General features: G+C 43.1%; 3 protein-coding genes across 4 annotated transcripts; 1 reads left to right on the plus strand and 2 right to left on the minus strand.

Moving 5' to 3' along the window:
• Positions 1-5,411: 5,411 nt before the first annotated feature.
• LOC115579453 (ras-related protein Rab-25-like) lies at positions 5,412-8,477 on the minus strand. Its single transcript, XM_030412992.1, has 5 exons — positions 8,200-8,477; positions 7,458-7,653; positions 6,856-7,049; positions 5,961-6,041; positions 5,412-5,876 (listed from the first exon to the last, which is right to left on the minus strand). The coding sequence occupies exons 1-5, from the start codon at positions 8,234-8,236 to the stop codon at positions 5,749-5,751; spliced, it is 636 nt and encodes a 211-aa protein (XP_030268852.1). The 5' UTR covers positions 8,237-8,477; the 3' UTR covers positions 5,412-5,748.
• Positions 8,478-9,558: 1,081 nt separating this feature from the next.
• Positions 9,559-17,579, minus strand: LOC115578685 (ubiquilin-4-like). Its single transcript, XM_030411773.1, has 11 exons — positions 17,384-17,579; positions 15,494-15,645; positions 14,026-14,174; positions 13,659-13,921; positions 13,349-13,507; positions 12,977-13,199; positions 12,747-12,886; positions 12,056-12,139; positions 11,542-11,657; positions 11,155-11,449; positions 9,559-11,068 (listed from the first exon to the last, which is right to left on the minus strand). The coding sequence occupies exons 1-11, from the start codon at positions 17,576-17,578 to the stop codon at positions 10,916-10,918; spliced, it is 1,929 nt and encodes a 642-aa protein (XP_030267633.1). The 5' UTR covers position 17,579; the 3' UTR covers positions 9,559-10,915.
• Positions 17,580-19,210: 1,631 nt separating this feature from the next.
• On the plus strand, positions 19,211-23,113 carry LOC115578686 (lens fiber membrane intrinsic protein-like). 2 transcript variants are annotated; one of them, XM_030411774.1, is made up of 6 exons: positions 19,211-19,412; positions 19,519-19,672; positions 20,749-20,957; positions 21,795-21,944; positions 22,112-22,246; positions 22,788-23,113. In XM_030411774.1, the coding sequence occupies exons 2-6, from the start codon at positions 19,653-19,655 to the stop codon at positions 22,847-22,849; spliced, it is 576 nt and encodes a 191-aa protein (XP_030267634.1). In that variant the 5' UTR covers positions 19,211-19,412; positions 19,519-19,652; the 3' UTR covers positions 22,850-23,113. The 2 variants fall into 2 exon arrangements, with proteins under 2 accessions (XP_030267634.1, XP_030267635.1); XM_030411775.1 differs by lacking the exon at positions 19,519-19,672 and having other exon boundaries at positions 19,214-19,412; positions 22,788-22,882.
• The last annotated feature ends 1,968 nt before the right edge of the window (positions 23,114-25,081 follow it).

Genomic DNA, 25,081 nt, shown 5'->3' on the forward strand with positions numbered 1-25,081 from the left:
ACCACCCGCCCCCACCTCCCCCTCCTCCTCCTCCCCCTCCTCCTCATCTCTTCAGGAGTCGTGCGCAAGTCTGTCCCTGTATCTACATCTCCCAGAAAGCTGTCTTTTCGTTTTTTTTCCCCTCGCTTCTTTTTTTTTCTTTTAAATTCAGTAAACAGAAGGAAATGACCTTAATGAGCGCGCAGCACCACCCTGGAGTCAGTGCAGCCGTCAGTGCCAGCGTGCACAAAAGCAGGAGAGTTTGTTGTTGGGGGGGGGATGCAGTGTGTGGCTCAATAATAAAAACCAAACATACCACACAACAGAAAGAAGGCATCGCCTTCTTCAATAAGTTGTCCGGCTTTTAATAAGATAAAGATATTTAGAGAGAGAATGAGGGGGAAATCCGTCCAATTCCAGGGTCCCTCTTCCAGGGCTTCCTCTCTCTCCGCTTGCAGGACCCCCTCGCCCCCTTCTGACCGGTTTCCCATCCTCCTCTGGGGGCCCTTCTTTATTTTTAGGTGCGTCCCAGAGCTTTCACTGCACAGAAAGGAAGCTATACGCACGCAAAACAACTAACAGTGCACAGTCCGGCTAAAAACATCACACACAGTCACGCATTTATGCAGCTTATGCATATATGCATGTGCTCACTCACACTGAGGAAGACCAGTGATAGTTCATGGCTTTTCCTACACACACACACACACACACACACACACACACACACACATCTGCTGGGAATTTGGATGTTCTCTATCTCTTGGCAGTGACCTTGGCTCAACTTTCTTGTCGCGAAGCCCAAGCATGTTTCCCCCTTTCCCCTGTGTGTGTGTGTGTGTGTGTGTGTGTGGGTGTGTATGTTTGTCAGGAAAGTGGACAACAACACGTGTTTTCCCACAATCTCCATGCTCCGGGGAGATCGGTTCAACAACTGTTGTTCTCACACTGCAGACACACTGCCTCTGTGCAAGGATTCTCCTCCTCGGTGGTGCAGAATCAGAAGAGGACGTGTTTGTGATGAGGAAAAGTGCGGGCCTCATTACAAGGACAGACACAACAAAGGAAATCAAGGGAGATGAATACACTCGGGGTCAGTCAGTGATGATTCACTGGACCAAAATAGCGTGACAAGTCCTTCTGTACAGATGACCGTGGTGAACGTGCTGGATGTCACCAGGGCTGTAGCTCCATCAACGGACACGTGGAAGCCTGTTACTGCCAAGAAAAAAAACAAGTAGTAGCCTTACTTGTTGTGTCATAATCATGACTGTTATCATAATTTGGATTTTCTTTTTGTAAGATCTCACAATCGGGTCTTTTTTTTCATATAACTTTGACTTTTTATTTCATAATTCTTACTTTTTTCCACCTCCTTATTGACTGTTTTCTCACAGTTTTGGCTTTTTTATTTCATGATTATGATTTGTCCCCCCCCCCCAACTGACTTTTATCTCATAAGTTTGAATTTTTTAATCACGTAATCATGAATAACCATGGGAATATTTTTTTCATCAAGCTTGGTTTTCATCTTTTTTTTTTTCATTGTCTTTACAGGGGCTCTGTGAAACTTCTGTCTTGTCTTTATTAAAGTGGACTTTTTCCCCCAAACTAACGTTAGCTCTCTGTTAGCGGAGCGGAGAGAAGGCACTGAGACGAGACGAAGTCAAAGAAAATCCGACCCGAGTCCAGCAGCCTTAGACAGCTTAACTAAATCGACCACAGGCTTGTATAGGCACGGGGAAGGCCTCGCTTTTCACGTCGTGTCAAACCCGCTCACCAATGACGAACAAAAAAATGAATACGTGTAAAATTGCTACATGTGTCACATAGAGTCTCTTTAAACTGGTGTGAGAGTGCTTCGATAATATGGAACAAAAGCTGAGCAGCAGAAAAATACACACATGGAAAGATCTGCTCACAGGCTCAATTTAACGCCCTTCTTGTCACTTACTGTGCTGCCAGACGTTTTGTTTCCCTCTGAGAAAGAGCAGAGCACTTTTAGGGAACCGGGTGGTATTACAGAATTTTTTTTCCCCCCTCCCTTGGAAAGAGCAGCTGAGAAGTTTCTCTCAGAGTCCCAAATTCTGGAAGCCCGGGCTCTGGTTTTTAGCCAGGGGCCCTCGTGCCAAGGTGAGAAGTCAGCGTCGAAGTGGTGTGAAACGTTGTTCTGGTGAGTCATACGTTGGACCAGCTGTCAGAAATGTCCGGATCAGCGGATTTGAGGCCTCTTTGCAGCAACATGAAACCGGGCTCAAGTCAGGTGTCGCGACTGTGGACAAAAGGCTTTACTGCGCTGATGTGACCGAAAGAGAAGTCGCCAGTCACACGCCAAAACATGATCCCTCTCCTGCTCTCCAGATGTCACCGCCGGAGCGCCGAACTGTCCACGCAGCAGACACCTCACCTGAGATAACGCGTTAATGCCGAGGCAGGTTCTCACCTTTTCTGCTCTCAGGTTCAGCCGTTTAAGCGTCACAGACAAACACCGCGGCTGGCATGGCAACTGAGGTGGGCAATATTGTGTTAAGCGAAACCGGTGCCGAGGAGGCTCTCGACTCTGTTTGTCGCTGGCAACCTGTCTAATTACTCGCCGGGGAAGGAATCTTGTGACCCCAGCTGGGCCACGAGCGCAGACGGCCAAGCACAACAAGGCTGCGTCGTGAAATTAGAGGCTTTTATAGGAGTTAATTGACTATAGCTAAACACAAGAGGGCACACACAGAGAGTGATGGAAACTGCTTTGTTTTTTTTGGCACGCCTTAATCTCATAACGAGCTGAACCCCGAGACTTAACAGCCCAAGTCTTCAAGCGGGAGCGATAAACACGCTCTTTTAACATTTTCTCTGTCATCAGCTGCAGGCAATAATCCTCCTCGCAGCTCATTCTCAGCTCTCCGCCGACCAACCGGTGAGTCTGCGCGCGCGGGCTCCCATCAGCTCACCTCTTCCTCCTGATTGGTCGCCATAACAACACCACCAACTGCAATCAGCCGCACGCCGACTTTTGAGTCCATTTGTGTCGCGATGAGGGGCTGACGACGTGGAAACCTTAATCCCGCGTGCCTCTGCTGACACCGACGGATGCAAGATGGCGGAGGAATGCCGGCTGTCACACACGCGCACATTTGGGGATTGTTTTGGCGTTTGGCACGCACATCAGCCAGTTTGACACAATAAACAAATCACAAGTTTGGCTGGGTCTACAGGTTAACAGAAATTCCCGAGTCGTTTAAGGGACATTTCACCCCTAAATCACAAACACGTGTTTTTGCAGAGACTACGCTGTTGTTTCCAGCAGGGGGATGCCTGCCGTCCCTAAAATATAACTGTGCCTGTCTGCTGTATGACTGTATCGCTGTCAGTGCACTGTGCATCATGGAAAAGAGGCTTTTGTTTGTGGCGGCGTCCTCTCTTATTGGCTGAGCTGTAAGGTTCACTAGCTTAAGCTAAGCTCACACCACAGGATTCTCCCATCCTCTAAAGATCGATAACACAAAGCTCAAGATCAGAGGCGAATCAGCCCTCCCTATCGCATTTTCATAAGAGAAACTTAATAAAAGCATTTGTGGTCATTTCACTGGAGCAAAAATGAACTCCGGCAGAGACATCTTGCTTGGGGACACCACGCACGCATGCACGCACATGCGCACGCACGCACGCACACACACACACACACACACACAGACCACAGTAAAAGCTCCCTGTGCACATCTGTGAGCCAGAGTTATCTGTCCAGAATGTCATTAACTACCACTGCTGTAGATTTATATTCACTGAGTCGGGCCATATGAGCCTGTCTAATTACATCCATAGTCTGGAGATCATCTGCACACACACACACACACACACACACACACAGTGATATAAATCCATAAGGCCTGTAAATGAATTTACTATTTGCGGCAAAAGTGCAAATGAATTCCCTACTTCATGGGGACGCTGATTAGCTCGTCGAAGGGGCATCAGAGTTTGCAGCCATGGCGACAACATAGCTGTGACACAGGGGGTTTAATATCTCGATCATTAATGGAACGAACAGTGGGACGAGACGGTGGCAAGAGTCGCACTCAAGTTAATAAGGAAATGAGAGAGGGACCAAATGCACTGCACTGCACAGGACTGATGCTTTCAAACTCAGCTTCTTACATCGGCACTGCCATCTGCAGGCCGAGAAGAGACTGAGCACAGTCCCCCTCATACTAACGCTGTTTCCGAGTTTGAGATGGATTTTTTTTCATCCAAAGAGGTAAAAATATGCTGTACTTAACTGGAAGAAACATAGAAAAAAATAAATCATATGTGAAATGTTGTTGCAGATATAAGGGGTTTCTTATTTTCTAAATCAGCAAACAATTCGGGAAGTGTGTAGGTTGAGAGCGACTGCTGTGCACTGTCTGACTCTTTTTAACCTTTGTTTGACACAGATGTTTATTCATATGGTGGAAAGCTGATTTCTACTCGTTGGTTACTTTGCAGATCCAATTTTTTGATACAATACATACAAAAAGCATATAAAATATAATACAATTTTATAAATGTAACTAGTCAACATCATATAAAGTGTTCATTTGCCTCATTTTGATTAGAGCGTTAACTAGAGCCCAACCGATATATCGTTTGACTGATAGTACAGATAAATCAGTATCGGCATATTTGTTGTCCCACACGTGCCAATACAAAAACACTCTTTTTAGGGTTTATAATACAGAAAAATATGCTTGGGTAATTTATAATTATGAAATCCCCAGTGAAGTTTACCGTTTCAGTAGATTGAGGTCATTTTGGACAAAAAAGTAAGTAAACAATAAAATATCCTGCCTCTGTTCCACATCTTTGTGCTGTGTTTAATAATGACATTTGAGGGATCAATCAAAATGATGTGTATACTGGTCCATGTATCAATATTTTGTACTCCCTAATATTGGTATCAGTATCGGCCCCAAAAATCAGTCAGACTCAAATATTAATGCATCAATAATAAGATCAACAACAGGATATACTGTGACAGTCAGAGAAATGACTTTCTATATGCACTGACACTTATATAATGCAACTACTGTATATTTTGCGGATAAGGGACTTTTAATGAAAATAGACTAGAATTGTATTAGGATATCACTTCTTTTACTTAAGGCTACTACAAGGTCATTTTTGGTTGATTGTGGCAGCCCATTCAGACAATAGATGATTATTATGAAACAAAGCAACCAATAACCAGTCCATCAGTATTAAATTAACAGTGTTTCATAACTATTTTCAAAGTTCCTAGTGGAATGATTTAGTAAGTTTAAGTTCTTCTTCCACCACTGTCCTTATTTCACATCAGCCCTCTCTCATAAGTCCCTCATCTATTTATAAATAGTTTAAATATCATGTCTAATGTAGATAATAAATTCATGTCTTGGTGAGGTAATTGAATGCAGACAGAATAACATAAATAATTTATTCCAAATGACTCCCAGTGCATTCGTTTATAAAAGCAATACCACTTTACAGCACCTGTTTGAAAACACGATAAAGGGGAAAGAAGCAGAGCTATCGATGGTCAAAAAGCGCCCATTAGCCACCAAAAATAACAAAGTTTAAAATAGATCTCCTCAGTGCTTGCATCCTAATGTATTATTTTTGAGTTATATACTGTACAGCTTGAATATTCATAGAGGCTTGTACTACTCAAGCATCAGGCAGGTATCTCACTCTTGTGAATGATGCCAAATTTAACGACAGTCAAGCGTAATGCTGATTCAGTGTGGGCAGAGCAGTCTGTTAGGAGCTCTTGCAGCAGCCCCGGCCCTTCTCCTGCGACTCACTGGTGGGCCCGATGGTGTCGGACAGAGTCACAGCGCTGATGGAGCCGCGGGTCACTTCTCTGCTGGCCACCTTCCTTTGGATCGCTGGAGAAAATTGAGACACATGAGCTGGTAAATTAAAGAGTTCAGATGAACTGAGAAATGTTGGGGATGCACTCACTGAGCTACCTGTGAGGATTTCATTGAAAGCAGCTTCGACGTTTGTGGAATCAAGCGCTGACGTCTCCATATACATGAGGCCTCTTTTGTCTAGGTTGGTCACAAGGGTGGGAGTAAGGAAGAACAATCACAAACAATAACATATTCTTATAAAATATATGATGCGATACGATATGATATGACACAGTACAATATGATATGGTACAATACGCTAGCGCAGGGTACGATACAATACAATGATACAATACGAAATCGGTACAGTACAGTACAATACAATATGGTACATTACAATACAGTACACACCAGTACGACACCATATTGCAGTATAATACAGTATGATACTACACAATATGAGACAGCATGGTATGAATGATAAGATATGGTATGATACATTACAGTACGGTACGATACGATACGATGTTACGTTACAATACAATACAATACAATACAGTTACGATATGATACGGTACGATACGATACAATATGATACGTTACGATATGTTACAAAATGATACAGTACACTAAGATACCATACCATACGATATGATACAATACAATGCAGTTCACTTCCATACCATACCATACCAAACCATACAGTACAATGATAGAATGGGATACTATACAATACCATTCAGCATGGTAAAATTCTATTTGATTTGAAAGGATAGGATACGATGCAAAATGGTACAATACCTATATTGCACCATACAATCCCCGTAGGAAAAGTTTGAACCAAATGCTATGCACATATAGCTGTAAGTAAAGCAGCAAGCCCTTACATTTAAGAAGCTGTTTCGAGCACTGTTAGACACTGCTGAAAAAAAAAAAGAATTTCTTTTGATACAGTGGTTGATGCAGCCCTATTGACAACCAACCAAAACAGAGACAAAACAACCCAGCTGACCTGCAAAGTCCCTGGCCTCCTCCATGGGGACAGTCCTGAGGGTGTCCAGGTCTCTCTTGTTTCCCACCAGCATCACCACGATGTGGGGGTCTGCGTGGTCGTACAGCTCTTTCAACCACCGCTCTGCGCTCTCGTACGTTAGGTGCTTGCTGATGTCGTAGACCAGCAGCGCTCCAACTGCTCCTCGGTAATACCTGTAATCCGACCACATGAGAGATACAGCTGTCGAATGAATAGGTAAGACCTGAATGAATGAGCAGAGAAAATTACAAATGCAGATGCTGTCATACATGGGTGACTGAAGGGTTTGATGAGAATGAAAATGATGTGAATCATTTTATTACCTATAAATAAATGGAGAGGTCTCTGCAAACTAGGAGATTTGTGTTGGGTTTTTCTGGAAAATGTCACTTTTTTGCATACATGTTGCTGCTGTCATCATGGTGTCTGTGATGAAAGTTTGACTGTTCATCACATGCACTGAAGTCAGTCTTACTTAAACTGGCACACGTGTGAGCCAACACTGATGTGAGACTTGGCACCTTTTTAATTATGTGCCTATTACTCCTATAGCAACTGTATGTATGCATGTGTGTACCCACGCTGAGGTGATAGCCCTGTAGCGCTCCAGCCCCGCCGTGTCCCAGATTTGGGCTTTGATGGTATAGTTGTCCAGCTGAACAGTCCTCGTGCTGAACTCGACGCCGATGGTGGTGCGACTGTCATGAGTGAACTCATTCTTGGTGAAGCGAGACAGGAGGTTGCTCTTCCCTACGCCCGACTCCCCTATCAAAACCACTGAACAGACAGACGAGAGAAGTCAGAACTCATACATAATAAATACTATTAGAGGTTTTTATGACACGTCAAGTCCAAAAATATAACAGTTAATTGGTCACAAACTTTATCTTCCTGTAACGAATCAGATTTACTCCGTCTGCTCTGACATGTGTAGACTTTCTGTCACCCTCAAATGACGCCAGACACTGACATCACGCAAACGTGGCAGGCCTACCCTGTGGCTGACTTCACTTTGGAATGAATGGAATGGAAAATCTTTGGCATTTTATTTGTTTTTAAATTAGACATACAAACCACATACCAGTCTCTTCAGTGAGGCAGGGTATGTAAGATAATGTGTTTATCTTTAACAGGTCAAAGGTCAAGTGGTTTACAGGCAAATGAACAGAGAACTGTGACTTCCTACTTTACTTCCTTCTCCCACTTAATCTGGGATCGGAGCAGCTACAGCTCCGAGCTACAGCCAACAGCTTTAACGTCCCTGTAGGTGACACACGTTATCTCTTTTTACACAATCACAGCTGAAGTCAACTTTGGACTCACCTTTGAAGACAAAATTGTACGACTCGTCACCAGACATGCTGCGTTTGGTGGCGAAGGGTTCCTCCCGTTTTCACTTGATAAATATCCCGAAGCCACTTTCAATATTAGTGAACCAAACAGGCAGAGAGAAAAAAAAACAAACCTCACTCCTCTTCCTCTCCCTCCAGTGTGAAGAGGGAGAGAGTAAAGGTGAGAATAGAGAAGAAAAACAGAACAGGTTGAGCAGCGCACACACCCGCCTACTTCTTCATCTGTGGATAGGGGGAACTCTTTATTGAGGACAGGCAGGCAGGGCAGGAGTCCCGTGGCCTGCCGATCCCTCATCAGCTGACACCCAAGGGCCGGCTGCGAGGGGGTTGGTGGAGAGCAGGTGGAACAGGTAGAACCACTCGCAGGGAGTCATCAGGAAGAGACTCCGCCCCCTTCCTCACTCTCCTTTTACTTAGGGACTTGCCTCATTTGTATGACAATAAACCTCACCTAACAGGTGCATCTGAGTACCAGACCACGAGGACACCATTTTGCTTCTTGCCTGACTCCTACAGGGATACGGGCAGAGACCCTGATTAGTCCTGGTGTACTAATATTAACGTTTGATTATACATGCGATCATTTTAATGCTTTGCCCACAGACATCTTTATGAATGCGATACCACAGCACCTTGCCAACTTCAGAGATTAAAGTTCACACTGTGATGTCACAGGTCATAAATTAAAATTGGGTCATGCATTATTTTACAGGGCTGTTAATAATCACCTAATGTTTTTTTTTTTTTTACTTTCCTGGGCATAAATAAACAATTCGGTAACCTATTAACTACAGTGAAGGTTGACACGTTATCAATATTGAGTTGTTAAGAGTTTAATTGTTTGATTTCTATTGGAGTTCTCTTAAATATTTGTAAGATAGGAATGAGACATGACTATTCACTATTTGTCAAATACACTTTGGGTTGAGAGGTCCAGCCACCTAGAGTTAAGAATGGGACAACTATCTTACAAATTTGGACCTTAAACAAGTTCTATACATGAGATTGTGAAAATGAATACGGCAACAAACAACTATTTGCTCCATAGTGATATATTGGATTTATGGCACCCTGACCAGAGAATGAAGTCACACTTCCCAACACTGAATTCAGTAATACTCAACAGGGTAATAGTGGGGGTGAATTTGTTAGAAAGTGTTACCCATAATTATACCAAACTTACCATTCTATAACCACCTACCCCCCCCAACAAAAAAACAGACATCCAATATGCTACATATATGCATTACCTGACATGAACTTCAAGGCTAGACATAATAAAGTGACAGCTACAGACATCTTGCACCGTTTAATCAACCGACACAGGGTATAGACTGTTTTTGACCATGTTTTATTTTTTTTAGTACAGTACTGTTAAAAGTTAGTTTCAACATGTTCAATTGGGAGATGGATTTTTTTCATTTATTTTCAGCTGAGGTCAACAGACAAAGCAGCTATAGAAGCAGTTGCCAAAGTTACCACAACTACAATGCTGAGATTTTCGAAAGGAAAAGAAATAATAAGAAGACAACCTAGAACTTGATTTTAGAAACATATGGTGCCACCATAATTGTTTGTAAAGCCTTTCCATTATTTATTTATTTTACTCACTTGATTTCCACGTTTATTTTAATGCGAGACAAATCAAAATCATCTCTAGGTACTAACTGCACCTCAAAAAAAGGAAAAAATAGAATAAAAAGAAGAATCAGATTAAAATGAAAGGAAAGCTTGTTTGTTTCATTCATATTCATTTTTAACAGCGTCCCGTGCTTCGGAGCTGCTACAATGTGATATTTGATTATGGTTACAGTTCTGGATGATGCTGTGTGGAATTTCCTAAGGGGGGAAGGGGGATTCTAATTAACCAAATGAATAGGGGGGGTTGTAATTTGCTGACAATATTCTCAGAGGGATAGGAAGGACAGAAGGCACAGCAGTGGTGCCTCAGAAGGAAAAGACACTGTGCACCAGTGAGTGGGCACTTTTATCTGGAATGACAAATTACAAGTTTAGGGAAGTGTGGAGGGCGTCATTATCTTAAGCGCTTGCAATAAATAGTGAAAGTTGTTGGGCATAACCAGCTACTTGTGTAGAATGTCGAAAACAGAGGAAAGAGGGAGGAATGAGGCTGAATGTCTGTATGGACAAGGTAACTTCCTGTTCGTGTTCAGGATAACTGTTAACCAGAAAAAAAAAAAAAGAATATATTGATTTGCTAGTTAAATGCTAACACACTGCCTCACACTGGCCATGTATGAAACAGAGCCAACAGCCAATGACATCACATGGGTTTAATCTGTATTATGTAAGTGTTTGTCTCCAGTTTTATGTGAAGAAAGAAATGAATGAAGAAATGGTTGGGAATCCCTTTTCAGGAGAGTTTTTCGCTCCTTTTCTCTGCACCAGAACACCCCCTCAAGGCGAGTGTGGTTCAGTCCAGCTCTACAGCAGCACTCTGAGACAGAGATCTGGTTGGTTGACGCCAAAAAGAGAAAGTATGGGGACTAGGGAATGATCTGAGAGCAGATGTAGAACGAGGGTCTTACAGATCCTGCCCAAGTTTCTTCTGTAAAGTTTGGGACAATACACTTTTATTCTCTTGGTTCTCTGTAGATGCTGGGTGTGTTTATGATTCAGGTATGTGTGTATGCACGTGTCTGTGTGTCAGTATGTACTGTATGTCTTTACGAGGGCTGTGAGCCCAGCAGTCTCTCAATAGCCGCGTTGATGTCTCCTCCAGTAGCGATGAGGGCCTGCAGGTTGGCCTCGCGGTTGATGAAGCCCATGGCGCTCAGCTGGTCCAGCTGGGACTGGAACCGCACCTCTGGGGTCTGGGTCTACGCGGGGGGAAATAATCTGAATTTTAACAGAGATCACACGGGTGCGGAGGTAGTAATATCAGTGCATGTGTGTATGTGTGTACCGTTGCAGTTCCTCCTCCGCCTCCTCCAGCAAACATCTGGAGCATCTGTTGCATCAGCTGCTGCTGGGCGGCGTTTGTTCCTGCACTGCTGGGCGAGGAGGCCGGGTTCTCTGTGGGCATGCCCCCTCCTGTGGGTATACCTGTGGGCATACCTGTGGGCATACCTGTGGGCAGACCTGTGGGCAGACCTGTGGGCAGACCTGTGGGTAAACCTGTGGGGAGACCTGTGGGGAGACCTGTGGGGAGACCGGGAACTCCACCTGTAGGCATGCCAGGTACTCCGCCTGTCATCAAACTAGGCCAAAAGAACAAATAGAAGAGTTGAGAAAAACAATAACTTCTACCAAAACAAAAGGAATATGTGTACCTTCGTCTGTGAGACCGTACCTGGGCATGAGGCCTGGTGCTTCTGTCTGCAGTGTCTGTAGACCCTGCTGGATCTGCATTAGAGCTTGCATGGCACGGGGGTTGGTCATGACTGACAGAGCTTCTGGGTTCTGCATCTGAACCCAACCAAAGAGTGCAGAAATGAATTAAACAATTCATCAATGATAAATTAGAAGTCCATTATATGTAAATTAACTTAAAGTCAGTAAATAAATAAATAAATGGCACACCTGAGTCAAGTATTAACCAAATGCCTAGGACCTTTAGAGGCTCATCAAAAAATGTATGCAAGATGTCACTTATCCTGGAGGCAAAAATGTTCAGCATGTGCAGATAAATATCTCTGCTGAGTTTCACAAGACCTGGGACAAGGCTTGTTACAGTATGTTGCCCCCTATGGGCCATTCGGGACCATCCTCTCTTGTGTCACCAAGACTGTCCATGTGTCTTAATGGGGAGAGAAAGAAAACTAAAATTCCAGTACTGAGTTAATGGACTGAAACGGGTGTGGTACCTGCTGCAGAAAGATGGGCAACTGAGATCGGAACTGTTCCTGCAGCTGTGGGTTTCCAGCAAACAAGGGGTTATTCATCAAAACCTGGCACGGAGAGAGAAAGAAAGACAAGTCAAGCTTATGTGTCATTCTACATCTGCTTATGCTTCTTATTCATGAGAGCTGATATTTAAATCATATATGCTTCAGCGCCTTTTGAAGGCTTTCGAAAATAATGAATCACGGAATAAACTCTCTGGAGATTCGCTCTCTTTCATGTGACTGTTTGTGCAGCGCTCCACTGTAAGGTTGTTCTACTTACTCACAGTACTCTCGGCATTAATTATTGGAGCCAAATAAGTCCGAGCTGCGTTGTTTATTCTTCCTTACAATTCAGTGAGCTTAACAGACAATCCCCTCTGTTGAGTGTGCACTAAATAGCCGGGCTTATTGGCCTAATGCATAACAGGCCGAGCTAGATCCCACTATTTACAATTCATTACAAACTGCAGAGTTCAGTAGAATCAATCGATTCCTCATGTGGAACAACAAAATGCTCTAAAGGCCAGCTTTGAATCTAAATGACCAGGATTTGCTCTGTACTGCGATAACATCAGTGGGAGGTGTATGTATGGTGGGTGTACGTGTACATAGGGTGGGTGTACGTGTACATGTATGCATCTTGATGTGTACACATGCTTCTGTTTCATACCTGGGAGGCCAACTCTGGATTTTGAGCCAGTGACTGCATCATACTGCGCATATATGGAGCCGACAGCATGTTCTGCATCAGCTGAGGGTTTTCCGAGATCTGCTGCAGTAGACTCTGCATACCCGGGCTGTTGAACATCCCTGCGATGCACAGAAAAGAAAGTAGTTTATTTATATACCATATGTGTGTGTACAGGTAAATTAACACATGTCTTCAAATGCAGGTCTTACCGTTGCCCAGACTGCCAGGATTGATGCCCAGAGGGTTGGACACACTGGGGGTGGTGCCCGCAGTGGTGCTGGCGCTTCCTGTGGAGGCTCCTGCACTCTCAGAGGGGTTAGAAGAACTTGGTGGCCCCCATGGATTGGGAAGGGGCTCACGGTTCTCCGTCCGTGACGGCTGGACACCAGACTCAGAGTTCCCACCTAGAGCTGAGAATGGGTTGCTGCCAAACTAGGAAGAAAGATGAGAAACATTTTAGAACTTCGTAAACAGTCAAAATAGTTAGCCAACACTGACAACGGTGTGAAAATAAGTCCAAAAAAGGATTAAAAGAGTGCAAACAAGCACATATTTGATCAGCAAACATCCCTCCCAAATACCTGTTCCCTGGCAGCACTGAACATGGGTTCCTGGATGTCTGTGTACATCCTCCGCAAGGCATTGTAACCTCCTGGGATGCTCTCCAAGTTGCTCAGCGCGCGGTCCTGGTTCCGCATCATTTCCTGCATCATGGCTGGGTTCCTCGCGAGCTCCATGGTCTGGGAGGCGAGATAAAAGAGGAGTGGAGGCAAATCAGTCAAAATATTATTTTTAACAGAGCGACTGAAATGCTGTGGAAACCTGCTGTAGCAATGCCTGTGCTACAACTCGGTATCTATATGTCATTCAGTCCCTCCTGATTTCCTCTACCTGTCTCATGAGTTCAGGGTTGTTGAGCATGTGGGAGATCTCAGGGTTGCGTTCCATCAGCTGTTGCATCTGAGGGTTGGCCATGATCATCTGTCTCATCAGGTCCGGGTTGGACATCATGTTCTGCACAAGCGGGTTCTCCATGATCTGAGAAAGCATCTCTGGGTTGGACATGAGCTGTCGCTGCATCTGCTGCTGCAGCTCCATGAAGTTAGCGGAGCCCATGCCCAGTCCAGCCAGACCCGCCAGGTCACCGAAGCCAGCTGACGGAGGCAAGATGGGTGGGATATGGTTACACAATTATCTTTGTTGTGCTGGACTAATAAATGGTATTTGGATGTAAATATTCACGCTCTGGAGGACTCACTCAGTATGTTGGGCGTCTGTGAGGGTGGCACGGCAGTCCCCGTAGAGCCTGCTGTGGAGGAGGGGTTGGTGCCTGGACTAGAGGTGGAGGTACTGCCTGCTTGAGTAGAGGATGAGCTAGAGGCAGAGGTGCTACCGCCATCTCCTGCCCTATAGGGATAATTTGTCAGTGCATGAGTAATGTAGTACTAATGTAAGCAGAAATGCAACAAAGAATAAAGTTCAATGAATTATCCACCAACATTGTGTTTCAGGGGCACCAAGGCCACATGACAGGGCACAAAGGCCACTGAGTAAAATTTGTTGATTTACCTTTCAGACTGATACCATAACATCCTAATTTATAATAAAACATGGATTATGTATTAAAACATTTTTTTAAATACCAATATCAAGTTAATGCTACATTACAAAACAGTTTTTTTAAGTAGGGTTAGGGTGAGGTGAGTTTTGTGACACTACACTGAATATTAGTGTTACTGAATATTTCCCCCAAATAGAAATTCCCCCAAATTATGGCAAAGCACATTTTTTCCAAACAAAAAAAATGGAGAATAACCAGCAGGAGACCACTGATGTGTGGAATGATTTTGGCGACACTACACTCTGAATAATAGTGAAGTTATTGAATATTTTTTGTAGTTTCTCTTTTCGGTGTTGCACTTTTTAGACGGTCCCTGCGCCCTCGTCTCACAGCTGGCTGACCATACAGACCAGAGTTAATGTCCAGACGCTCGTTTTGATTAACATACGGTTGTAGCTCGTTGTCTTCCTCACTACCGTAGGAAAGAGCCGTCAGTTGTGTTTTAACAAGGTTTCACTCATGAGTTATTGATCTGGGAAGTTCGAATCTGTGAATATATTTCCAACTTTACCGGACTAAATCCTACCACATAAGTCAGTTACGTATCATGTCAAAACCGGCTGCGCTCGCTCGCTGTGCTGTAAGTTTCGTTGTTCTGTTTTGAGACGCTGCTGCTGTTTGAGAGGCTTTCACGTGAGATCATCGTGATGATGAGAGTCCACCTGCGCGAACCGCGGACTCACTGAAGTTACTGTGAGTGACTACTGTGCACTCAGGTGGCTGTAATTCAAGACAAGCTCGCTACGCTGTCCGGTGGCCGTGCGATGATTTTTTTTTCATGGGGCAACAATAGTTTGTTGAAGAGTGCCGGAGTGTCTGTTCCAGCCCCTCCCCTCTCTGTGCATGAAGGAGGAGGGGCGGGGGGAGCAGTGCAGAGAGCTCCGGGTCAGCAGCTTGCCCGGAGCAGGGATCACAGCGCAAATTTTAACTATATCGATGTATGCGATATGGTCTAATTCCATATCACATTTAAAAAATATATCGATATTAATTTCATATCGATATATCGACCAGCCCTAGTTGCAAGGCCAAATTATCCTTCTTAGAGGCCTGATACAAAACCATGCATTGAGCCAACAGGCTCTGTATAATAATGTTGCCTTACTTGTGTGCCGTCTTTATGACTAGATGAACTGTCAGGCCATCCTTGATGCCGTGCTGGCTAAGGCTGTCGCCGTCCTTCAAGATCTTCCCTGCAAATATCAGAACCAACTGGTCCTGTTTGGCTTTGAATCGCCTTGAGATCTCTTCTTTAAACTGAAAGAGAGCAACAAAAAGAGAGATGAGAAAACAATGTGACAATGAGAAGGAACGAAACAGGAAATGAAAGGGATGACATAAAGAATAAGAGCTGAGGAGTGCTGCTCGAACGTGTTTACATTCCGCTGCAACATTGAGACCTTAAGTTCTATTTTCCGAGAAAGTCCTCTGTACTTATCCTATTAGCAGGGACCTAAACACTTCAAATCTGCCACATCATGATTACTCTCTGACTACTGTATGCAGCATAATAAGCACAGAAAATTGTCTCGTCCTGAAGGAGGCTGCTCTCTTGGTAGATTTTTCTTTAAGTAAGAGGTATCTTGTCTTAACGCTGCTCTCCAATCAGCAACCTGTGGGGTCGGTTTTAATAATTGCACAGGACATGAATTTTGATATCTGAAAGCATTGAGTGAGGGCACCCAGGGTGTTCCCCATCGTGCAAAAATGTTATAAGAACGTGTTATTTCTATGCACAGGTCATCTGACACCGTTATCTGTAGCGCTTCTTCTACCTGAAATATGATCAACAAGACAAATCAAAAGTAGAACTTCTTTCAAAAAGCTCTTCTTTTCTTGGTTTCAGTTGGGGATTTTTAGATTTCTTTTTTCATTTACCTTTTTTTTTTTTTTTTTAATATGTGTTTGGTTTACTGCAATTTTTTTAATACCCTCCTTTTTAATGTGCGAGACCACCTCTCTTGTTTCCTGGTGCTAACTTTTTTCTTGTTCTACCAATGTCGCACAATTTGAGATCACCGATTACTTTAATTATAGTCTTGTGTGCACCATGAAAGACAAGCATCCACTTTGTCATCAAAATAAGGGACAAAGAACAATAAGTGCTGTTACTCACATAAACTTATGAGGCTTTAACTATTTTACACCAGACTACATTAATTAACTCAAAGAATGAAAAAGGATCTCGTCATGTGGAGATGGATGGCAACATATACTGAAGGGAGAAACATTAATGCAATCTTTCAACATGAAACACATGAATATATACACATGACACACATACAACCTGACAAAAATGGCTACCCAAGACAGCACAGTAATGAGCCTGACCAGATAACAGACAAACTATCATTGTTTTCTGGCTGAAAGACTCGCATTTATGGTTTCTCTGCAACATGTCGCCAAGCCGACAGTAGTTCTGAGAATACTGTATATTCCCTGGAAAGCTGAATGACTCAGTGGTAGCAGTTGAGAATGTTCTAGAGGGATAGCAGCTTTAGCATTGAGAGAGCTGTTGAGCAGAAATGGGAAATGAAAGCGTTTTGGCAAATCATCCGAACAAAACCACTGCCATGGTTCTATTGTTGCTTGTTGCAATGGGCACAGCGAGAGCGTAACTCGTCAGCTGACACTTGTTTGGCTAACGTTTTATACTTAGCTAACGTTGGCTCAGCTCGAGGTTAGCTGACTAGCTAACTGTTACCGTTAGCTGGCTAGCCGGTTAGCCAGCCCAGGTATAAACATGGTTATATCGCGCTATTGGGTGTCAACAACGTTATTAACACTGAGCAGTTGTTGACCCAAACAGTAATACTATCATTACGCAAAACCTCTTCGATTTCACACACTATCAGTTAGCCGGTAAGAGAGACGATGCTATGCTAAGGCTAACACGGCTAGCTAGCTTCCTAGCTGAAGTTGTGGGCAGGGGCATGACGTTAGAGCACGGCGCTGAACCGCACCAGCCAGCTCCCCACCTGCGAAATCAACAAACCTGAGTGACAGAGGCATCTTCTGCGATGGCGATTTCTTCTTTGTCTTTAGGGGTTTTTACTGTGACCTTAATAATAGTTCCCTCCGAGGCTTCAGGTTTATTATTGTTGTTATTACCAGGATCTGCGGCGCCTTGGTCAGCCATCTTTACTCCGCCGATGGAACAGCTCGGGTCTGGCGTCAGCTTCCGGGTCATAAGAGGTCAAACCTCTTTCCAGAACGAATCTCCGGAGTCCTCCCGATCTGCCCGCCTAGTCAGATCAAATACCAAGCTGGATATATGTTTGACCTAAAATCTATGTATTTTGATGATTGTTCGCTATAATTTCTAAAGTTGTTGAAGAAAAGAAGTTGTTGGGACACTGCAACAAAGCTGATCAAGCTCCTGAGTAATGACAGAAGTTAATGACATTTAAATGGCTAAATTATTGATGACTCAAGAATGTGATCAACATACAATTCATAATGATAATAATCATTAATGGCAGCTCCGAAGTGAAGGGGTCCAGTCAATTTAATTTACAGAGCCTGAAATCCCCAAATCCCAAATTTACCTTAAGGGGCTATTCAATCATCCAGTGCCTTTAGAATGTAAATACAGATAAGGAAAAGAAAAAGAGAAAAGAAAATCTTTCCCCCCAAAACAGTGGGAAACAATGGAATGAACCTCAGCGGGAGCAACAGATCCGACTGGTAAGAAGTGCGAAGCCTTTACCATTAATTGTTAAATGAATCCAAATCAACTGAGTTCAAACAAATGAAAACCCTTTATAATAACCATGATCAATAAATGGTACATTTATAGTTAATTAAAATTGAGTTAATAGTTATTTGACAATTAACAAACAATGAAGTGCTTTATTAACCATTTATTAAGCAATTTTGAAGGTTTTTAAACATCATTTACGAAGTCAGGTGAAGTTTGGTGGTCCACAAAACATGTCTGGAGCTCCACAGCTAAACGGCTTTGCAGCATTCTCGTAAACAACTGAAGTAGATGGTGACTTGTTTTAAAGTGTAAAGAAATTCCGCTTGTATGGTGAGCTTTCTTTCAATTGTTCCCCGGCTGTCCCAAAAGTTCCCATCTCCTTCTGTGAGAATGCCCCAACACTGTTTTGCTGTGATGCTGTGTGAACTGTCAGACTTCATCTGACTTTCGATCAGCGTGACAGTAAGATGTCAGTGACTCAATTTTCATTTCCGGGTGAACTTATCAGTCTCTGGCTTATAAGTCCTCAGTATCTCATCATACGTATACTGTCATACTATGTGATGCTTTGTCTTAAATACAGGATCTGAAAACTCGCCTTTTTGTGAATGTGTGTGTGTTTTAGAGAGAGCTCATGCTTGTGGATCTTATGTGTTTTTGTCATTCATATTTACGGTTTTCTAAATATTGATCTCCACGCAGCGCTCAGGATACAAAAACACTCATTTGATCTGAGTGAGGACGATCCTATAGTGGAGGGAGAGAGACGCTTGGCTGTATAGATCGCTCCCTCTATATGTGTCCCCCCACACCGCCTCAGTTGTGACATCGCTGAAAGAAAAGTGTGTGTTTCAGCATGTCGCATTGACACAGACAGTCCTGCATACCTATGCATATCCCCGGTTCTAGACCCCGCCATTTACAAACAAACAAAACCCCCCAAAAAAAGAAACATGGACCATAACCCCTTTCCTAAGGCCCCACAAACGCCACACACACACACACACACACAAAAATGCGCGCACACACACACACACTAACACACTCAAATGTACAGGGTCACATGCACTGTGGCCCCTAGGGTGTCTCATTCAAGTGCGTCCCACACAGGGGAGACTGATTGCTGCAAAGGATTTTGCTTTCATCAACAGAAAAAACGAGGGGACAACTTTTGTGGTTGTAGTATTGTCCGTGACTCTCTCTCTTTCCCCCTAAAGTGAGCAACAGCTCTCTCTCGCTCTCTCTCTTTTTCCCCATCCACCCGTTTCTATCTTTACCTCAGAGAGGTGGGCAGAAGAGAGGGTACATTTCCAGAAACAAGGTAACGGGATCAAATTTCAGCATTTTTTGTGTGTGTGTGTGTGTTCGTATGTGTGTGCGTAACCCGCAGCAATACATTTTTGCTTGTGGTGACTGTGATTGGACAGAGGCCGGCAGAATCCGATAAAACCTCATTACTGCTGAGCAAGTGTTGCTGTGACATGAGGACCGGGAACAACAACAAACTGCAACATTATAGCTTGTACTGAGGTTGTGCTCCGCAGCCGGTCAACTTATAGAGATGTTGCGACTAAAGAAGAGGTAAATATGTTTGATAAAAATGAGTCTGCTTCCTTTAGACATATCAAGGGACTGAAGCAGGTTGTAAGTGTGCTTGTTATACATTGGTATATAGAGTAAGATTCTCAATTTTTCTCTGGTTGTCTTTATTGTGGAATGACTTGATTATGATTGGCTGAAATCATATGCGGTTTTCAAATAGAGCTCAAAATGGTGAAGCATCGTGAGGCATGTTTTTTTTTTTTTTTGTGAAACATGTCACGAGACAAAATGTACACATAAGAAAAAATAAGTCGAAATAACCGAAAAATTTACGATAAATTCATTGAACAAAATCTCAGAAAACAACATGAACAATCTCGAAATGTGCAGGGCTAAATATACAAGTATACTTAAACTAATATTAACTTAAAATAAATCTTCTTTAAAAAAGGAAAAAAAAGAACAAGTCAAAACCAACCAACCAAACAAAAAAATCGGAGTATTTTACTTTGAATTACTAGATTTTTATTTATGTATTTATTTTAGAAATTGTAAAATCAAACTTCGATTCTTCAGTTGCTGCTCCTGACACAGTGCACGTGTACGAATAGTGCAAAACCTGTTAGATTTGACATGGCAGGCTGTAACTCTCTGTCTGAACATGAGCTTGTAGCGTACAACGTAGAGTCGTGATTAGAAATGATGTATTGATCCCAGACGATGGGGAAATTGAAATGTTACAGCCGCTCCTTCTCGAATAAAAATATCTACCATAGAGAGATTTTTGTAAGACATAAATAGAGATGATGATAAGAAATAGAAGTAAGTAGAAATAGAATATACAGACAGAAAATTACTGTTAAAAAATATGTGACAACTATCTGTATTTATATTTAGAAATAGAATTGCGACTGGTGATAGAGATGTAGGATATATGCCTAGTACTACAGGGTAGATAATATTGACTAATATTGCAGTATGTACTAGTCGACAGCAGTTGAAAAATTTAGATAAATGCTACATAAATACTACAAACAACAAAAGAATATTGCACAGTGATTCAACAACGTTGGCAGTATCCCTAACCTTCATGATTTCTCCTCTCTATGTTCCAGTTGCTCTGCAGAGGCCCCGTTATCTCAGCTCAAGATGTACAGCTTCATGGGAGGGGGCCTGTTCTGTGCTATCGTTGGTAATATCCTGCTGGTGGTCTCCACTGCAACGGACTACTGGATGCAGTACCGTCTCTCCGGGAACTATGCCCACCAGGGTCTGTGGAGGTACTGCATGTCTAACAAGTGCTACATGCAGACTGACAGCATAGGTAAGACACCCAGGGCGCCTTTCGAACCCCGTGAGAGAGCCGAGACTGGGAAAAATCGTTATTGTGTGTTTCGCTGTTACTGCAGATCATGTGGCTGGATGGATGTGGGTCATGAGCAACACCTGAAAGCGCTGCCGACAGCTTCACTGTGTACTTGAGCACCAGCTAATTCAACAGATATACCTCCCATTGTGGAAATATCACATGTGAAATTTGCCCATGTGAAAAAATAAAATAAAATCAGATAGCAACTGGACTTTTACCCAAGGGATTGACTTTTTTCACATGTGCATTAGAATTTCCTCACATGGAGACAGGGCTGGTTCTAGCTTAATGGCGGCCCTATGCCAAAGGTTATTTGGAGGCCCCTACTTTGTGCCCCTAGTTTTGTGAAACTGTAGTCAACCTGAAAACATGTTAGATCTGTGAAAAACATATTTTTTAAAGTCTCAAATTCCAAACCAAGACATCTCCCATTGACACCAGCCGAAGAAAGCAACAGAAAATAATAATAAATGGGTAACATTGGGGCTGCCCTCCATCAAGAAACTCCTGAAAACTTGCAGGATTTACAGAATGTGCATTATAACATCTGCCAAATGTGCATAAAAGCGACAGAAGCTGTGTTTTTTTCTACAGTTGGATTGTTGGATTTTGCAAAGAATTAAATTGCTTTTGTGCTGGTTAGTGTCCCTGAGTTAAACAAAAAAAAAATCCTAATCAAATCTGGAGAGAAAATAAGATTTCCCTTCAAGGAACAATTTTCTGCATCAAAAAATTATCCTGTTCCCGTTTCACGGCCGAGACATTTGATATTTTCGACCTGTTTCCTTGCAGCTTACTGGAATGCCACCCGGGCCTTCATGATCCTTTCAGGGATGTCGTGCTTCGCAGGCATCATCGCTGGAATCATGTCCTTCGCTCACTTCTCCTCCTTTGAAAGGTTCAACCGCTCCTTTGCTGCAGGAATCATGTTTTTTGTCTCCAGTGAGTCTTGTTTCTTCTGAATTCACACACACACACACACACACACACGCACGCACACACACACACACACACACACACACGCACATGTAGACACAAGCACACGCACATACACAGACACACACACACTTACACTTACCTTAACAGGCACCTTTCTGTCTCCCTCTTAGCTTTCTTTGTTCTGCTGGGTATGGCCATTTATACTGGAGTGACAGTCAACTTCCTCGGGAGGCGCTTCGGTGACTGGCGCTTCTCCTGGTCCTACATACTGGGCTGGGTGGCCATGCTCATGACCTTCTTTGCAGGTGAGAGAGGGGAAACACCGGGGGTCAGTCTCTGTACTTGTACTTTTATTATTTGGATATATTTTTATATGTATTTCATCTTGTAATCTACACTGTAAAATCCAACAGAGTGAGTTCAATTTAAAACAAAAAGATTGAGGGGACAGATTACCTCAAAATGACCGAGTAAAACAGACTAATATTTTTATGTTGTACATTTTTTTTTTATATCTGGTACAACTTCAATGTAATAGTCTACTTTTGTTGGTTAGTCTCATGTAATTGGTTTCCTGACTTTATTAACTACTAGTTAATAGACGATAACATTTGTGACATATTCTCAGAGATGATCTTTAGTCTTATTGATGCAGTACGAATAAAACAATCTATTTTTTCAAGTTCTAGTAAAATGATGTGTCTAAAAACACAAATAAGATCAAATAAAACAAACACCACCTCTGGAAACACAGCAGTCTCCAAAGCCAGAGTGTTTAGCTAATGTAATGTAGACATATTGAATGTAAGTGTACATCACCTAATGCGCTGCCTCTGTCCGTTGCAGGTATTTTCTACATATGTGCCTACAGAATGTGTGAATGCAGGAGAGGAAACGGCCCGCGCTAGAGGAAGACAGACAGTTTGTTACAAAAAAAAAAACAAAACAAGACAGGAGGACGCTTCGGCTTGAGGAAAAACAGAAGGCAGTCTGGACTGATCTACTGAAGAGATGATGTCCGATGCAGCTCCTGGAGGCCTCTGACGGTCTGCCTAACACGTTTTTACCAAAAGTCATATTCTTGCAATGTGGATTTTAATTTTTGGTTGGAAAGTCATGATGGTAGCACAGAGGAAAAAATATTTAATAAAGCTAATCATGCGTCTATTGTCTTTAATGGGATGTTGGTGTTTATTTAACTTCTTTATCAGATAATTTTGGCACCATTGATGCATTGTGAGAGACCACCAGGAGATGGCAGCACCACAGCACCTCACAACCTACAGAGCAAAGGGCTCTGATTTGATGAGGGATGCGGGAATTGCATTACAGATTAAATCAGGATCAGAAACAGCCATAAGGGTTAGGGACATAATGTAATACTTTAAAGCAGCAGGCAAAATATAGTGGTGGGAAGACTTGAAATCTAGAAATATTAGTCTACGCAGCAGAGAACAGTACATCAAAGGTGCACAATACATATGTCTGTCTCAGGATTCCCCCTGAAGCGGTTTGATTTGGTCCCGCCTCGTTGCCTCTGACGAGGAATCCCGCAAGCCTACAGCAAAATGTATGTTCGTTATGAGGTTTTTCTTCATGGGAAATTGTTTTGCCTCGGGCTGCCACAGCATGTTTGTTGACATCAGTACACTTAAGTACAGACAGCGCATGGAAAGAAAAAAAAAAAAGTGCAAGGCTGTTTGTGTTTACGGAACAGGCCTCATAGAACCCAAGAAGAAGATCGTGTTCTTGGACCGGGGGATCCAGTCGGGGTGGGGTCTCCAGTGATTGTTCCACTGCCCCTGTCTTTAACAGCCGCTTCCTCCTCTTCTTTTTCTTGGTAAGTCCTCACCATCAGCTGGGAGGAGAGGAGCAGTAGCCGCTGAGGTAATGAATGCTTTGGCTACTCGGTGACGCAGGAACAATGAGAGAAATGTAAACAGCCACTGGACTGATCCCCTTGATCCAAGTTTCCATACTTGGGCCCCGTGGCTGCTGTGGAGAGATAAGCGCTGTAATGTTGTGCGCTTTTTCTCCAGATGCTGTCGTAAATCGCTCCGAGGCTTTCACTGAGGCCAGGTCTTAATAGCCAATGGGATAACTCGTCAGATTTTCACATTAAAGGATCAGTAATATTTTATTTACTGCAGAGCCATGATGGAAAGGGAGGGACGGTGGCAATATATTTATTCATCCCACTAAATTGTGAGTGACTGTCACAGTTTCTAAACACAGTCAGCAGTAGAGCTTTTTTGTCAAGCATTATGGTAGAAGGTTGATTGGTATTAATAGTTTTCTTCTGCTCAGATGGCAGAATTCGCTTTTTTTGGCTAACATTTTGAGCCCTGAAATAGTATTTTGCCCCAAATAAGGCAGGCACATTTCCAGTCGGGTGTTTTAATTGCTGTGTGTTTTACCTCAAACATGACTTAATTTACACAACAAATCATTCATCATCTCCTCGACATTAACGCAGCGAGAGAGAAAAACGTGAGGCTGTTACTTTTAAACCCGGCTGAATCGCGTCTCTCGCGCTTTTCCTTGCACATTTTAAAGACTGAGTATAAGCTTGTCAAATGGCGACACAAGTGCAAGGTTTTTTTTGTTTTTTTTTCTTCAGCTCAAACTGTCCGGAACAAATGTGTACTTTATAGTTGATGTGTAACTTAAAAAATGAGCCATGCATCCGCTCAAACCTCATCAAAATAGTTCAATAGGTGAGTGATTGAATGCAGGAATGTGAGGTTAAATACCTCTCCACGGATCTGGACGCAGCAGCAGGTCTGCTCGCTCTGATCTGAGTGTTTGTTGAACATGGTGTCAGTGAGGAACACCTGGTAGTTTTCACCGACGGAGCCTGTTGATATACTGTACGGGGACAGTTTGCTCAGTGTGGCTAATTTTGCACACCTGCCTCTCCTCTGCTTTCTCCAGGTTACAACACTGTCCCTTTCCGAGACAGATGTTCGTCCAGGTGTTTACGCAGGACACAGAGGCGCAGGCACACTCAACACACAAACACACTTACACCGAAAGGAGTCTAAGGAAAGGGAATTGGTGAGAGATCGGATTTATTGACCTACTGTTCTAAGAATGAGATCACACACACATCATGGCTGAAAGGAACACACACACATGAT

This window comes from Sparus aurata, chromosome 3 (genome assembly GCF_900880675.1).
Source record: "Sparus aurata chromosome 3, fSpaAur1.1, whole genome shotgun sequence".
NCBI classification, from domain to species: Eukaryota; Metazoa; Chordata; class Actinopteri; order Spariformes; family Sparidae; genus Sparus; species Sparus aurata.

What these genes read in the sequence shown, in the direction of transcription:
- LOC115579453 (XM_030412992.1), bottom strand. Translation starts at nt 8,236, where the DNA reads ATGTCTGGTGACGAGTCGTACAATTTTGTCTTCAAAG. An exon ending in GTACAATTTTGTCTTCAAAG is followed by an intron (nt 7,654 to 8,199) that starts GTGAGTCCAAAG and finishes CTGTCTGTTCAG; the next exon opens with TGGTTTTGATAGGGGAGTCG. An exon ending in TTTCAATGAAATCCTCACAG is followed by an intron (nt 5,877 to 5,960) that starts GTAGCTCAGTGA and finishes AATTTTCTCCAG; the next exon opens with CGATCCAAAGGAAGGTGGCC.
- LOC115578685 (XM_030411773.1), bottom strand. Translation starts at nt 17,578, where the DNA reads ATGACCCGGAAGCTGACGCCAGACCCGAGCTGTTCCATCGGCGGAGTA. An exon ending in ATCCAGAGTTGGCCTCCCAG is followed by an intron (nt 12,140 to 12,746) that starts GTATGAAACAGA and finishes TCTCCGTGCCAG; the next exon opens with GTTTTGATGAATAACCCCTT. An exon ending in GCGGAGGAGGAACTGCAACG is followed by an intron (nt 11,069 to 11,154) that starts GTACACACATAC and finishes CCCCCCGCGTAG; the next exon opens with ACCCAGACCCCAGAGGTGCG.
- LOC115578686 (XM_030411774.1), top strand. Translation starts at nt 19,653, where the DNA reads ATGTTGCGACTAAAGAAGAG. An exon ending in ATGTTGCGACTAAAGAAGAG is followed by an intron (nt 19,673 to 20,748) that starts GTAAATATGTTT and finishes TCTATGTTCCAG; the next exon opens with TTGCTCTGCAGAGGCCCCGT. An exon ending in GCTCATGACCTTCTTTGCAG is followed by an intron (nt 22,247 to 22,787) that starts GTGAGAGAGGGG and finishes TGTCCGTTGCAG; the next exon opens with GTATTTTCTACATATGTGCC.